Source organism: Polistes dominula, unplaced genomic scaffold, assembly GCF_049000335.1.
Source record: "Polistes dominula isolate Pdom_NZ unplaced genomic scaffold, Pdom_raw_medaka contig_18, whole genome shotgun sequence".
Lineage (NCBI taxonomy): Eukaryota > Metazoa > Arthropoda > Insecta > Hymenoptera > Vespidae > Polistes > Polistes dominula.
In genome coordinates this window covers 1,595,953-1,612,395 of record NW_028301164.1, presented here as the reverse complement: position 1 = coordinate 1,612,395, position 16,443 = coordinate 1,595,953, and the positions used below count along the sequence as shown (strand labels likewise).

Here is a 16,443-nt window from a genome sequence, read left to right as displayed (position 1 = left end):
CAAATACACATTTTAAAAAATAGTACATTTACTTAAGAATATTAATTCATATGCATTCTCCTACAAAAAGTCACCCCTGATAAACAATAATTAATAATAAATTCAACTATTATCTACAAAAAATATAATCAAATAAATTGTACTATTTAATCAAAAATTGTTTGAAATATTTTCTAAATCAATAACAATGAAATATCGTATAACCTTGATAAAGATTCTACCTAAAAAAAAAAAAAAGAAATTTAATAAAAAAAAGTAACACGTATGATTTGTTTTATATTATTTTTTTCTTTCTCTCTCTCTCTCTATCGAACAAACGTACCCAACATTAAATGAAAGCAAATATTACAAACGGTTTGTCAGAATAACTCTGACGATATGATATAGGAGCTATAGAAATCTAATGCGTTTGCCATGACAAATGACAAACGGGCTAACCGGGTGCACGTGTCGTTGACAGTTTGATGCCTCGTGCTCGTTCATTCGTTCGTTCGTTCGTTCGTTCGTTCGTTGCTATTTTAATCGTTCGTTTCTCGCGAACCCCTGAAGGCTTATCTTTCTTCTTCAAAAATTATTTCTATCTCCCGTATAAATGTATGCTTCAAATATGTACATCTGTTATAAACATATACATACATACATACTGACACACTCAGTCATACACATGCACACAAAATGGGTAAAGGCAATTTTGAAAGTTTTCTTGGAATACGTGCCAAGACCTATTGTATTATATAGAAAGCATCCTATTTCTACTATAAGGTTTGCCATTTTATCGTTTTGCAGATATCCTACTCGAACTAAGATCCTGACGTCACTGAGACGTTTTTTGAGAAACTAAATACACACATACCAGAACGTTCCAACACGAAATTGGAACAAGACGTTAGTAAAATACCTTAACCTATTTTAACTAAACCTTAATGGTAACCACCATTAAACTTATTACCACTCTCCAGTCTGTTCCTTATTTCCTACATTTCAATATAGAATAAAATATACAAACTAAAGTATCTTTCTTTGTCATTACAATCGTAATGCCAAATAAATTCCAATTATATTTTATAAATTAAAATAAATATGAGAATCAATTAGTAAATAGTATTTCTATGTACAAATTGTTATTTGTTTTAATAATATTATTTCAAAAGTTGAATCGTTAGAAATAACTTATTAATACAAATAGTACCGAGTACTTCATATTCTTAGGAAAAATCGTAGTAATTACTACTGAAGAATCAATTAACTCGCAAATGTATAATATATATATATTTAAAAAAATACTATTTCAAAAGTTGAGTCATTAGAAATAACTTAGTACAAATACTACCGAGTACTTAATGTTTTCCAAAAGAATCAAAGTAACTCTACTGAAAATCCAAAGTAACTCTAATGAAGATCCAAAGTAACTCTACAGAAGATCCAATTAACTCGCAAATGTATATATACATATAATATATACATATATATTTATATAAATTATATATAAATATGTTTGTGTATCTTGGCAGTATAGATTCTATTGCCATTTAACGTCCAATGCGCCGTGCCATTACCGCATCGATAGTTTATTGCGTGGGGACACCTCCGGCTACGTGCTCATGCTTTACCGTATGTCCGAAGGCCGGTCAAGCCGATATTGGAAATCAATTAACCCGTGGCCGTGGAGCACCCGCACCACCTTCTTTGTCGGTTTTCCCTTACGAGTTTACATACGCCTATCTCTATCTCTTTCTAATCACTCTGTTTTTCTTTCTCTCTTTCCCTCTCTCTCTCTCTCTCTCTCTCTCCAAAGTTTATGTAGAAGTACGCGCCCGTTTAAACCGGCACGTGCTTCTATGTATTGTTTATATACGTATATAAGTATATCAAAGGTTTGAGTATTTTCCTCACGTTACGTACTTATATAAAGCACGTCCGTTACTTTATTTATAACTTCGATATATGTGTTATATAATATTCATTTAGATACTTTATAGTGAACGAATCACGCGAACGTACCTATAACATATTTTCTTTTTTCTTCATCTTTTCTTTTTATTATTATTACGAGAGAAGTGAATTATTTTATTTTAATTATTATGTTTTTTTTTTTTTTTTATTAAGAGAGTATGTTAGTTTAAGTTATGTTATTGTTAATGATTCGATAAAAATTTGTAATGAAAATCGATCGTTTCGAATCGTTTTTTTTGATTCATAGGATTTATCTACTTTTTGTACGATTTTACGTTGACTTTGACTACTTAATTTGCTTCTAAAATTAACACCGTGAATTAAAACGGTTTAATGGCTCAATACTATCGTTAAAAAAAAAAGGAAAAATAAACATTATTTGATATAGTTTAAACATAATTAAAAATGTTTATGGAATAATAAATATTCTTGTATGGTTTACATGAGTCATAATCAGACGAACGATCTAAAACTTGAAATGAAATGATCACGAATCATTTGCATCACATAAATTTCTATAACTTATGTTTGAGATTTGTTTTTTTTTTGTTTTTTGATTAGAAAAATGATGAGATAAAAGATTAAAATAAATTAGTCGTTACGTAGAAACAACTCACGTATGGTGTTGACGTAGATCGGCATATCTGGTGTGTCGTTCTTCTGAAAAGCCATAGATGCCAGCTACCGCGGCCATACCTCAATCTCCGCGTACTCCAGGAAACAGGATACCCAAACGAGGCTCATAACTTCTTCTATCGATTTATACTAATTTTTTTTTTTTTTTTTTTTTTAATAAATATACACACACATATAAATATAATATAATATATAAATTATATATTATATTATATTATATTTAATATAAATATAAATATTATTATAATAATATTAAATTATATATAATAATATTTAATATAAATATAATTTAATATCAATATATTTCCTATTAAATAATTATTATAATTAAATTAATTAATAAATTAAAATTAATAATAATAATATTTAATAGAAGAATGTTTATTAAATATAATTATATATGATAATATATAGTAATTATATTTATATATTTATATTATATTTTTTATTTCGTGCTTTAAGAGTATATCCCTCGCGTTCTTTCCATTCCTTTTTTATTCGACCATAAATAAAAGAAAAAGAAACATAAAAATAAAAGAGAAATAGAGAGAGAGAAAGAGAGAGAGAGAAACAATAAATATTTGTTAGTCTCTTCTCTACGCTCGATCGGTTTACACACTGATGAAAGAAGAGAATGGAATGCGTTGGCGTTCCATAAACGACCTTGACCTCTTTTACTTCGAAACAGCAGACTTCCGTACGATCTAGGAAGCAAATCTTTCGGTATACTACTTTTATTTATGTTTCTTCTACTACATTAACATAGTTACAATCTTTATCTTATATAAAATGAAATTTGTAGAAAATTGTTAATGAAACATTTGTCATGTTTTTATGATTTTATGTTTTTAAAAATGAACAAAATTCTAATTTAAAAAGCACTTTGGATAAAAGAAACACTGATGGTTTCAAATTGAATTATATTTATTGAAAAAAAAAAATATTATCAAATTATACGTGTACGTGTATGGTTAGTTAAATATTTTTATTATCAAAACTAATTATCAAATATTTTCTTTCTTTCTAGTTTGAATCTTATTTTTTTTTTTTTTTATTACAATAAAAATATTAACGAATAGAATATCTAATTTAAATGAAAAAAAAAAAAAAAAAACAGCACTTGATTGATATTACTTTCACGTATATGTTGATAAAAACAAAAAAGGGTGTTCAATGTTTTTATTAGTTTCTTGGATAGTTTGATTATAGTAATTGTCTTTTTGTTTAAAAATTACTTGCCCCACCCGATAGATTTTATCAAGAAAAGTAGAATGAAGATGGTTGAGAGATTAAAACTGTAAATTAATGTACGAAGTGAAGTTTTTTTTTTTAATATTAGTGAAATTAGAAAGAAAAGAAGAATACCAAAAAAAAGAAGAAGAAGTAGAGGAAGAAGAAGAAGAAGAAGAAGAAGAAGAAGAAGAAGAAGAAGAAGAAGAAGAAGAAGAAGAGGAAGAAGAAGAAGAAAAAAAAATATCAAATTTTTTACATACTCGTCTTTTTTATCGAGTACCCTACCGAAGAAGGTTTTGATTTATTCACGCAAACAGAACTCGATATACTTTTAGCGTCGAGCTTTCTTTCCTAATCTATTTCTCTATTTTTTTTTCTTTTTCTTCTATTTTCTCTTTCTCTCTTTCTTTCTCTCTCTCTCTCTCTCTCTTTCTTTCTCTCTCTCTCTCTCTCTCTCTCTTTCTTTTCTTTTTTTTTTCATTCGGTGTCCTCCAACGAACTTATTCTTCTTATTCTACCAAGACTTGTTTTTAACACACGACTTTGTTCCCATTATTTTTATAACTTTATTCCTTACTTTGTTTTTTTTTCTTTTCTTTTTTTCCATACTTTTTCTCTTACTTTCTTTCTTTCTTTCTTTCTTTTTTTTTTTTTTTTTTTTTTAACACAGCATGTGCAATAATTCAAAGTGTGTTCATATCACCCTAGAGATATACTATTTTTAGTCAAACGCACTTGTAAACTTGTACATTTAACGAATCTTATGCGTTTACGAGTTTAAATGAAAAAAAAAAAAAAAAGAAAAAAAATCTATGACACATTATTTATTGTACAATTGAAAATTTACGATGAAGATTTAGAAAAAGATGAAGACGATTAGATAAAAAATAAAAAAATCCTCAATAATTATATTCGTGGAAGTAGAACAAAAAAAAACAATAAAAATCATTACTATATATGTAATATATAATATTTAATTAAATACATACATAAATATTGCCATAATTTAAGAATTATGTGTAAAAGTATTAAAACAGAATTTGTTTAATTAATAAAAAAATAAAAAATAAATGAAAGAAAGTTCACGCATATGATAAAATAATAAATAAAATAATGACACATGTAATGACACATACATGAGTAATATTATATATGTAATATATAAATAATAAGTTAATAATTACGATTAAAAGTATTAAAAAAGAATTTGTTTAATTAATAAAAAAATAAAAAATAAAAAATGAAAGAAAGTTTACGCGTATGATAAAATAATAAATAAAATAATGACACATGTAATGACACATGTATGAGTAATATTATATATATGTAATATATATAATATTTAATTATATACAAATATAAATATTACTATAATTTATTAATTAGGATTAAAAGTAATAAAAAAGAATTTGTTTAATTGATTAAAAAATAAAAAAAATAAAAATAATATAAGTGACACATACATACTGTAAAATATTTTATTTCTCAAAGAGAGAGAGGAAAGTTTAGAATATTTTTTTTGTCCCTTTTCCTTTAGCCCTTCGTCCTTCCATCACCTTAGTTTTTTTTTCTCGAACAAATACAATTGGAAATGGTCTGTTAAAAAGTTTGGAAAAACCGGGATTAGTTTTAACGATCGAATCGATTTACGTGTAGTTTATGTCGACGGATTTTAAAACGATGACAAAAAAAAATTGATGAAGAGAGAGAGAGAGAGAGAGAGAGAGAGAGTGAGTTAGGAAGAGTAGAAAAAATATAAATAAAAAAAAAAAAAATGAGAAAAAGAAATAGATAAAAGTTCAACGCGTCGTTGATCGTGGACAGTCGCCAGCGAAAAGAATCGATACGAAAGAGAGAGAACAAGAGAGTTAAAGAGTGAAAGAGAGAGAGAGAGAGAGAGAGAGAGAGGAAAAAAAGCTGCATAGGTTGACGCGCCAAAAGGAAGAAAAATTCTGAGCAAGCGCACAATATATTTTTTTTTCCCCACCCACCCCTTAATTTTCTTCGCGTGCGTATACGCGAGAAAGATTGCAAATAGAAAAAAAAAATAAAAAAATACAAAAAAAAAAAAACTTGTAAAACTTACGTTGGAAACGAAATTTTTAATAGAAAATAAAATAAAATAAAATAAAATACAAAAATAAAACTTATACTTAAGTTATGAAATTTATTGAGAAATGAAATTTTTAATAGAAAAAAAAAAAAAAATTAAAAAAAAAACCAAACTAATACTTACATTAAAAATGAAAATCTTAAAACAAATATAATAGAAAAGTTGTGTAAACAATTCTATGAAAAAAAAAAAAAAAAACACTCGTCAAAAGATTCTCGTAAGGGGGTGTTTAATTTCTTCCTTTTTTTTTCTTTCTCGTTCTATTTTCTAGGAAGATTACAACCCTTTCTTTTTCCTTCTTTTCTTTCTTTCCTTTCTTTTTTTTTCTCTAATCATCGGATTACAATTCAGTTCAATTACATCGAATACGATCAACCCTTGCGTTTGTTTTTTGTTTGTTTGTTTGTTTTTTTCTCTTCTTCTTCTAAAAGACAAAATCAATTCTTTTTTAAGTTTTCGTTTGGCGAGAAGAAGAAGAAGAAGAAGAAGAAAAAAAAAGAAAAAGGGGAGTGGGATGTAGGTAAAGGGGTAAAAGGGGTTAAAAAGAGGGTGAAATACCGCAGCAAGATGCGGAAAAACGACGCAAGACACTTTGGTCGATACGCTTCGTGGTCTTCGATCGTATTTTTCTATCTTTTTCTATCTCTCTCTCTCTCTCTTTTTCTTTATTTTTCTTTCACAAACGCACATACATACATACATATATACATACATACACATATTGAACTAGTGCACGTATACTTTGGTCCTTTTCAAGGGAAGAACACATTTACTTTTTCACAAATTTCAACTTTTCTCATTGTTCTAGTTCGATTATAGTAAAGTTCGATACGAATTTGAGTGCCAAATTGTAACAAATACGAATACGATGAGAGATAAGTATAATAATAATTCGATTTTTTTTTTTTTTTTATTTTTTTTTGATAATACTATGTCATTTTTATTACTATCACTACTTTTATACGGTGCCAACAAAATTTTAACGATTTATCTCACACTTTGTAATTCTTATTTTAATCGACGTAATTTATTCGTTATCTTTATGGAAATTTGATGATTTCGTTGTAATAACTTTGTTGTTTTGAAATTGTAAAAGAGGAAAAACAAAATGGGACTGAAAGTTACAGAAGAGAAGAAATTCGATGTGATAAATTTTACATTCATGAAAATATGTTACTTAGAATCAAATTAGTAGTAGAATAAATCAAATGACAAATGTAAAACAGATTTATCTTAATGAAATGATATAGTTTTTTTTTTTTTTTTTTTTTTTTTTTACTGAAGTAACATTTCATAATTGTTCTTATTTATTAATGATCTTTTCTTATCGATGATTATTAATTTAAAAAAAGAAATTTATTTCAATAATAAATGATATTAATTATTACAAAATATCAAACTGAATAGAGAAAATTGAGTAAAACAGATTCAATAAGAAAAATAAATGAAAGATTAATCTTCAATCTTTGCAATCTTCAATAATTTTTGGTTTAAATTAATTTCAACAAAAAAAAAAAAAACAAATCATTAACCGGATATTCGAATTGATTAAAAAAGAATAAAGAAGATGATCAATTAAATTAATAAATAATTTAAAGCAAACTAACCATTTATGAATCTTATTCGATGAAAATTAATAAAAGTAAAAGATGAAATTAAAAAAAAAAAATAAAAAAATAAAATAATATAAAACCAGGTGTGATATCCCTCGTAAATTTGATCTAGTGTTCTCTTAAAGAACTCTTCTCTTAAGTACTTACTTATTTACATACTTAGTTACTTACTTACAAATAATTAAAAGTAGTTTTGAAAGATAGACTGCGAGTATGGAACGTTAGCAAGTAGGCAAAGTTTAGTGCACTTAAAAAAGCCAGTAGTAGTCGTTGTAGTAGTCGTCGTCGTACACGTTGAGTAGGTACACTCGGATATATCACGTCATGCTTAAGAAACCGAGACCAAGTGTCTCATTAACGATAAACGATATACCCGAAAACAACCCCTAAGTATCTCTAACAACACCCTTCAAAGAATTACCAAATTTATTTCTTTATATACATATAAAATACAAAAATACATTTGTGAAACTTGTACCTTCATTTTTGAACGATTCAATATTTTGTTTTACTAATTGCGAAGTGTATGGGATATTAACGAACCCTTAAAACAATGTAGTATTTAAAAAAAAAAATCTTCTATTAATTAGTTCTGTTTCATTAACGATTAACGATATACCCGAAAACAACCCCTAAGTATCTCTAACAACACCCTTCAAAGAATTACCAAATTTATTTATTTATATACATATAAAATACAAAAATACATTTGTGAAACTTGTCCCTTCATTTTTGAACGATTCAATATTTTGTTTTACTAATTGCGAAGTGTATGGGATATTAACGAACCCTTAAAACAATGTAGTATTTAAAAAAAAATCTTCTATTAATTTGTTCTGTTTCATTAACGATAAACGATATACCCAAAAACAACCCCTAAGTATCTCTAACAACACCCTTCAAAGAATTACCAAATTTATTTCTTTATATACATATAAAATACAAAAATACATTTGTGAAACTTGTCCCTTCATTTTTGAACGATTCAATATTGTATTTTACTAATTGCAAAGTGTATAGGATATTAACGAGCCCTTACAAATATGTAGTATTTTGAAAAAAATGTCTTCTATTAATTAGTTCTGTTGTTTATAATTGCTACAAAGTCATCATTTTTCCATAATAAAAAAAACTTCTATAAACTATCGTAAGGGAAAAAAAAATAACATGATCCCTTGAAAAAAAAATTAAAAAAAATCGAACGTGATATTGAATCTATTTGATAAAAAGAAACCAACCCTAAAAAAAAAAAAAAAGAACAAATGCATACGTATCGTAAAATTGTCGAATATTTGTCCCTTTTTTTTTATTCTTTCTCTCCCTTTTTTTTTTTTTCTACCAACGAAACATAGAACACATACGATATCCATAAAAGGCCGTTAAAACGAAAGCTCGAAAAAAAAAACGATTGTAACAAAAGGATTTTTTTTTTTTTTTGATAAAAAGTGTGTGTGAAAAGAGCAAGAGAGAAAGAAAGAGAGAGAGAGAGAGAGAGAGACAATAAAAAATAAAAAGGATAGAAAGATGATCTTTTTAAAGGGACACGTTCGTTATCATTTTACACTGTGGTGAAACTACTATGATACTTGTAAAGTTATAAGTCATAATACTATGTCCTCGTGCGTATGTTCGATTGGCCGTGACACGTTTTCGTTCATGTTCGTACATATGCATTACTATGTTTCACGTTCAAACGATATTTCGTTTCTATACTGACTACCGATCAAACCAAAACGATTATGGAATGTCTCATTGACGTCTAAATTTTGTAAGAGATTTCGCTTAATTCTAAAATTATGATTCAAGACGAAAATTATCCTATAAATAGTTTGATTTATGTATTAATCGATTGTTTTTTTTTTTTTTTTTTTTTTTTTTTTAAATCGATACATTCACGTAAATTCAAACGAAACATTTATTATCACGTGTTTTAAATATTACATATTTTCTATGGGGTAATACGATGATAAGATAGGAATTTACATAGCTCTGATTAATTTTTTGTTCTTAATGATTGAAGCTGTTTAATTTATTTGATTTATAATTAATTTAATGGGTATACATTGATGTATTTTTTTTTTTTTTTTTTTTTAATAAAAATGATAAATTTGATTATATTTATTACGATATTATTTATTTGTTAGAAATAAAAAAGTTATTGCATAGATAAAAAAGAAAATAACTTCAACTTAAGTAACCCTGAAACAACTCTAATACTAAATCTACTAATAATTTATGCATATTTCTATTTATATCTATCTTAATTCCAATGTAAAAAAAAAACATAATCATTGACCACATGATCGTACGTATTTGAACAGGTAATTATAATTTATAATTTACATAAAAAAATAAAAATATAAAATTAAAACTTACATTATAATTTAATATCAATAAAATAAAATAAAAAATATAATATAAATAGAAATTAATTATTTGAACAATTTTAAGAGTAAATTGTAATTGTAATTGTAATTGTAAATTTTAAGAGTACGTATGTTACATGTTTCTTTATATATATATTGTAATTTCACTGATTTATAAATTTAATGTCAATAATAAAATAAATATAATAAAAATAGAGAAATAAAAATTATTTCAACAATTTTAAGAGTAAATTGTAATTGTAATTGTCAATTTTAAAAGTAAGGTGTGAAAATGGTATACGATTGCATATATGTTACATGTTTCTATATATATATATATATACATACATATTGTAATTTCACTGATCCACAAAGTTAGTCATTGGACGAACCTAGTATACGAATCGTGCGATAATAATGCAAGCACGCTTTGTCGAGCAAATTGTCGAGGACGAATTAATGCACCGCCGCGTTGCACTCTGCCTGTCTGCTCGTTCTCTCGCAAGATGCAATTAATTTATACCTCGTGAAATTCTCCAATTTCTAACTAAAGTCCTGTCACACACTCTTCCTCTCTCTCCCTCTCTCTCTCTCTCTCTCTCTCTTTCACTCTTTTATATTCTATCTATCTTACTTTTTTTCTCCTCTTCAACTATTCGAAATAAGAACGTGCTAAGAAAAGCTGTAAAAATTGGGTTAGGCCAATAATTCTCTTCACTAACACGTTTTAAAAATATATACATCTTACAACAAAAGGTTTATAAAAAAAATTGCCACTTATATTAAAATATCCATTTAAAGGAACGTTAGACAATCCAACCAATCACGACAATTGAATTTTTAATTAAATTCGTCTACCTTCTAAAGACAAACTCAGCATACAACCGATAGCTATTAATTTTTAAAACATTTTGCAGATACATTTTCTTCTTTACCATCCCTTAGAATCTTCTTCTCTAGGTTGATATTCTTTTTTAAATAAAACACACAAGTGACATTTTACAAATAATACACGAATTATTATTATTATTATTATTATTAATTGGTAATAGAAACTCGAAAGTTCATTTTTCATCGCGTACACAAAAATTACTATTCTCAATAAAATAATAAATTTATATTATAAAAATTTATATTATTTAATAATTTGATTTATTATAAAATATAAAAAATATATAATATTATATTATTATTTTATTATAAAATTTCTAAATAAATTTATACCACTAATACAAATAACAATCGTAAAACAAATTTTTATTAATTTTACCCAAACGCAAAAAAATGGTTCGAATTTTGATTTAAATAAAAAAGAACAAATTTATACGGTCAACTGACGTTGTATCATAATACAATGAGTACTATAATACAGTAGTATAGAAATTTTCCAACAAATTCGGTGAATTAAACGAGCGAGCCTAACTTCCAACGTAATTTGTCGAGCGTGTGATTTCTATTGTTCCTTTCCAAACTCCACCATCTCACCTCACCTCACCCCGTCCCGTCCCGTCCATTTCCCCTGTTCTTCTTCCTAGTCCTCCTCATTTTCTAAACATCCATCCAACCATCCAACCACCCTTTTCCTCTATTTCCACGTGTTTGTTTCTGTCTTTCCGAGGTTTCCCTATTGTAGGATTCACCTACTAAACCTAACACGTAAATTGTACACACACACACACACACACATACTTTATCGATTACATCGTCACAGTTTTAATTAATGCAAACTTAAAAATGTTTTACAAACGTTTCTATAGTAATTCAATTTTATTATTTATGTTTAACCTTAAACATTTGCCATACATACGAAGTATCACAATCCTAATTCTTCTTATTATTGTTCTTGTTATTCTTCTTTCACTTTCTCGTTTAACAAATTCCGTTTAAAACCTAAGCCAATGCTAAGAGAAACACATCGACGAAGTTTATTTGTACACCGAGTTTCTACTATGTAAATTAATTAATTGTAACTTTCTGATATCCTCTGAATTTCAATTGAAATACGACGTTTCAATCATCCGTCTGATTTATTTTATTTTATTCTACTTAATTTTTTTTTGTTTTTCGTCAAACTTGATTTGTATTTATCATCACACGTTAATATTTGCGATATATTTTTAATATCGTATGAATTTCAATTAAAATACAACGTTTGAATCATCGTCTCCTTTATTTTATTTTATTCTACTACACACATCAATATTAATGATATATTTTGTCTTTTAAATATTATTATATTTGTTTTACGGTGTAACATCGTTAATTGATAAAATAAGATTAAATAAATTGACAAATGTATAATATCGTACGTGATATTTTGTAAATACGATGTAAATATTGAATACAAATTATTTCTTTCTCTCATATAGTATATATATATGTTAAATAATATTATTTGTACGTGAGAAAACAAAAAAGGAAAAAGTAGAACTAAAAATCCAATGAATTTAATTTCTACGAAATATGAAACATTGTAAGTACGATTTATATCACACGTGTATGTGTGTTAGAATCAACGATAACGTACATCAATGACTGATAATAAAACCCGAAAAAAAAGAAAGAAAAAAAAATGGGTAAAAATCCCACTATCAAATATAAATCGAACCGTGTGTCTGACACACACATCACACACATATTTAGTATATATCTCACTGAATTTCAGGAGAAATAAAAATGACGATAGGTAAAATCGACGAAAAATACACGCGAACGGAATCGTAACGTAGTTGAAATATTATCATTTGTCATACATATATAATGCAACATGTGTATTATCATCTTGAAATAACGAAAAAGAAGAAGAAAAATAAATGAAAGAAAATATTACAGAAAATATTCGATTATTTGTTTCATTTGTAATTCAATTTCAATGACTGTTTAGAGAATAATAATTGCTATTTTATTGGTGTTTTTTTTTTTTTATTTTTTTTTTTTTTTATCAAAATAAAATGAAATACAAAAAATATTAAAGAAGAAAGAAACTAAATGTATAAATTTATCGTTTAAGTTTTTATCCTAAAAGATGAAGGGGTATTCACTTTTTTAAAATGATCCAAAGTGTTCCCATTCAGAATCAGTGATACAAACACGAAACGTGCCAACAAGAGAGTTAAGTTTTTAGTAAAAAGAAAAATAACTCTATAGAGGGCCTGTTGCAATATTGGCAACGATTTCTAACGATGCATTCATATGTATTTATGTATATGATACCACATAATAAATATATGCTATAGCGATTGGAAAAGTGTTTGTAAAGTCAATCCCCTTTACTACGTTCTTTTTTTTTTCTCTCATTCATGTATAAAAAAAAAAAAATAATACATATGTATTATTCTTTTTTTTTTTTTTTTTGAATGAATTTACATGAACATACATTTTTATACAATAGTACATAATACATTATATGATACAAATGAAAAAATGAATTTTAAATTTGATTCTATCTCATATACATTAAAAATGATTTTACTTTTTAAACAGGTAAACTGTAATATGTAAAACTGCAATAAAACTTTGAAATATTTTTACAAATAAATAATTATGTATTTATGTATAATCGTACATATTAAAATATATGCTGGAAACAGTAAGAGAATTTTAAATTTCTACTTGTTCCTTTTTCTCTCTCTCTCTCTCTCTCTCTTTCTCTTTCTCTTTCTATTTCTTTTATATATACATGCAAGTATGATTTTATTTATTAAGTGAGCGTTGTATAAAATTGCTAAAGATTTATAAAAATGCATAAACATATGTTTATGTAACATCGTACATAATAAATATATACTACAAATTGAAAAGGAATTATAAATTTTGTCCTAACTGTAAATACATTTCTCTGTTTTCTATCTTTCACGTATATACAAATATTATTTTATTTTTGAAATAAAGTCTGCAGTAAATGTATTAAATATTTATCGACAACAAATAAATACATATATGTATTTATTATGTACAATTGTACATAATAAATGTATACTACAAACAAACAAAAAAGGGAATTTTAAATTCTACCCTTATTACATTTCTCTATCACTATTATTTACATAGACCAAAAAATATAACGTTATTTTTTAAATAAGCCTAGCCATAAAATTGTTAAATATTGTTTTAATTATAAATCATAGGTAAAATCTGCAATTACTTAATTGTCTCAACCCAGTAAAATATAAAATTGGTATCGTAATATATATTCTGTATAATCGATATATTAATTAATATCATTAACACATTAATTTACAAGAAGAAACAAAATATTTGAATATAAAAAAAAAAATTAAAAAAAAAACAATAAATAATATAAAAATTAGACCTGCATATCTTTCGATTAAACGTAAGAAAGACCTTGGTGTTAAAATATTCAAGAAAGTTAGAGTTAACAAGGTATTGTACCATCATTGTAGTGTGCCTTTCACAAAGGACAAGGGTAAAAGAAGAAGAAAAAAGAAAAAAGAGGACAAGTGAACGAATAGGGAATTCGATATGTCCCACTATCAGCTTTTCATTTCCTTCTTTTTTCTTTTTCTTGTTCTTTCTCTTTTTGTATTTCTATTTCATTTCACGGTTTCCGATAAACGTTCTTTTCCGTTTCCATTGTCTGCTGCGTTGCTTTAGTTCGATCTTCCTTTCCGGTCAAAGAGCCCATTATCACTTTCCTACTTTCCTCCCCCTATTCCTTCCAATCTACCACCCACCCTCATGAACTTCCCCCCATTTCTCCTACTTCCATTCCTCCTCTCTTCTTTCATCGTCTATTTCGTCACTAGAATTTGTTCGAGGGATGGCAATCGTTTAACTGACGTGTGATGTGATCTGTATGAGTGTGGAAACGAGAATGTCAAGCGTTTGGCTATTTTCGATAAAAGATGAATCGAGTATTATATTCTGCATACACGTGTTAACAAAAAACATGAGAGAAGGGGTTGGAATAGTGTAGGAGTTTAATTTAAAACTTTTTTCTTTTTCTTGCTTGTTGGATATATCTGTCATGTATTATTATATATAGGAATATGTTTATTTCTTAGTAAAAATCTTTTGCAATTTTATAGCAGATTTTATTTTAAAAATAAAATTATATTTTGATGTATGTCAAAAGTAGAAAAAAGGGAATGAATCATAATAAGAGTAGAGTTTAAATAAGTAAAGTTAAGTTCCATTTTTTGTTTGTAGTAAGTATTTATCAATAAATATATGTTTATTTCTTAGTAAAAATCTTTTGCAATTTTATAGCAGGTTTTATTTTAAAAATAAAATTATATTTGGGTGTATGTCAAAAGTAGAAAAAAGGGAATGAATCATAATAAGAGTAGAGTTTAAATAAGTAAAGTTAAGTTCCCTTTATTGTTTGTAGCATATATTTATCAATAAACATATGTTTATTTCTTAGCAAGAATCTTTTGCAATTTTAAAGCAGGTTTTATTTTAAAAATAAAATTATATTTGGGTGTATGTCAAAAGTAGAAAAAAGGGAATGTATTATAGCAAGAGTAAAGTTCAAGTAAGTAAAGTGAAGTTCCCTTTTGTGTTTGTAGCATATATTTATCAATAAATATATATTTATTTCTTAATAAAAATCTTTTGCAATTTTATAGCAGATTTTATTTTAAACATAAAATTATATTTTGGTGCATGTCAAAGATAGAAAAAAGGGAATGTATTGTAATAATAAAGTTTAAGTAAGTAAAGTCAAGTTCCTTTATCTGGTTGTAGCACATATTAAACAATGTTAAATTTAATTACAATTATTAAAAAAAAAAATCATCATATTTTTCAAATAAAGTATCTGTGTAAGAAATACTATTAAAAATTGATTCTATGAAAAATTCACGTTTATAAATTAAACTATAAAAATTATTCTCACAAAGTTTTACGAGATGCTTATAAAAAAATTACAAAATGGTATGAAATAAAAAATATTAATATATTATATTATAAAAAAAAAAGAAGGAAAAGAAAAACAAAAGTATTACGAAAGAAAATTAGAAACATATATATATATATATATTAAAGCTTATGCTATTACGTGAGAGTTTCTAATTTAATGTCATCGAAAAATAAAACGAGTGGATTAGGTGAGGCTCCGGAGCACTCCCGATGAAACTTTCCTTTCCCTTTTTTGTTTGTTTTTTTTTTTTCTTATTCCTTTTTACTTTTCCTCTTAAAAACACTTACAGAAAATTCTTACGAAAGGTATTGTGACATAATAATAATAATCATCGTCGAGTGACACGATTTTAAAAATACCGATGGAAGCATAAATAAATTTGCCCGAAAATGTAATTAAATTTTTTTTTCTTCTTTTTCTTATCCTTCTACTTTTTTTTTTCACCCGTCATCTTTTAACGAATTACGTCACGATATTAAAAATATATCATACCATACCATGAATTATTGAAGAATCATGTGTATTCGTATGGTTTCTAACACATTTACTGACAAACTCGAGATATCTCGTAATTTTCGTTGCAAAGTTTAGATTGATTGCTATTAGTCACGAAATAAGTTTATCAACGTTTCAGTTTTAGAAATT

General features: G+C 26.1%; 1 protein-coding gene across 16 annotated transcripts in view; it reads right to left on the bottom strand.

Moving 5' to 3' along the window:
• shaker (potassium voltage-gated channel protein Shaker) overlaps nt 1-16,443 on the bottom strand; it is a 202,827-nt gene that overhangs the window by 72,432 nt on the left and 113,952 nt on the right. For 4 of the 16 annotated variants that reach the window (XM_089178910.1, XM_089178908.1, XM_015325172.2 and 1 more), the window contains exon 2: nt 2,571-2,718. The exons of the other annotated variants lie outside the window; for them this stretch is intronic. In XM_089178910.1, the coding sequence (XP_089035036.1) occupies nt 2,571-2,647 (77 nt within the window). In that variant the 5' untranslated portion in view covers nt 2,648-2,718. The remainder of the gene's footprint in view (nt 1-2,570; nt 2,719-16,443) is intronic. 16 annotated transcript variants of the gene reach the window in all.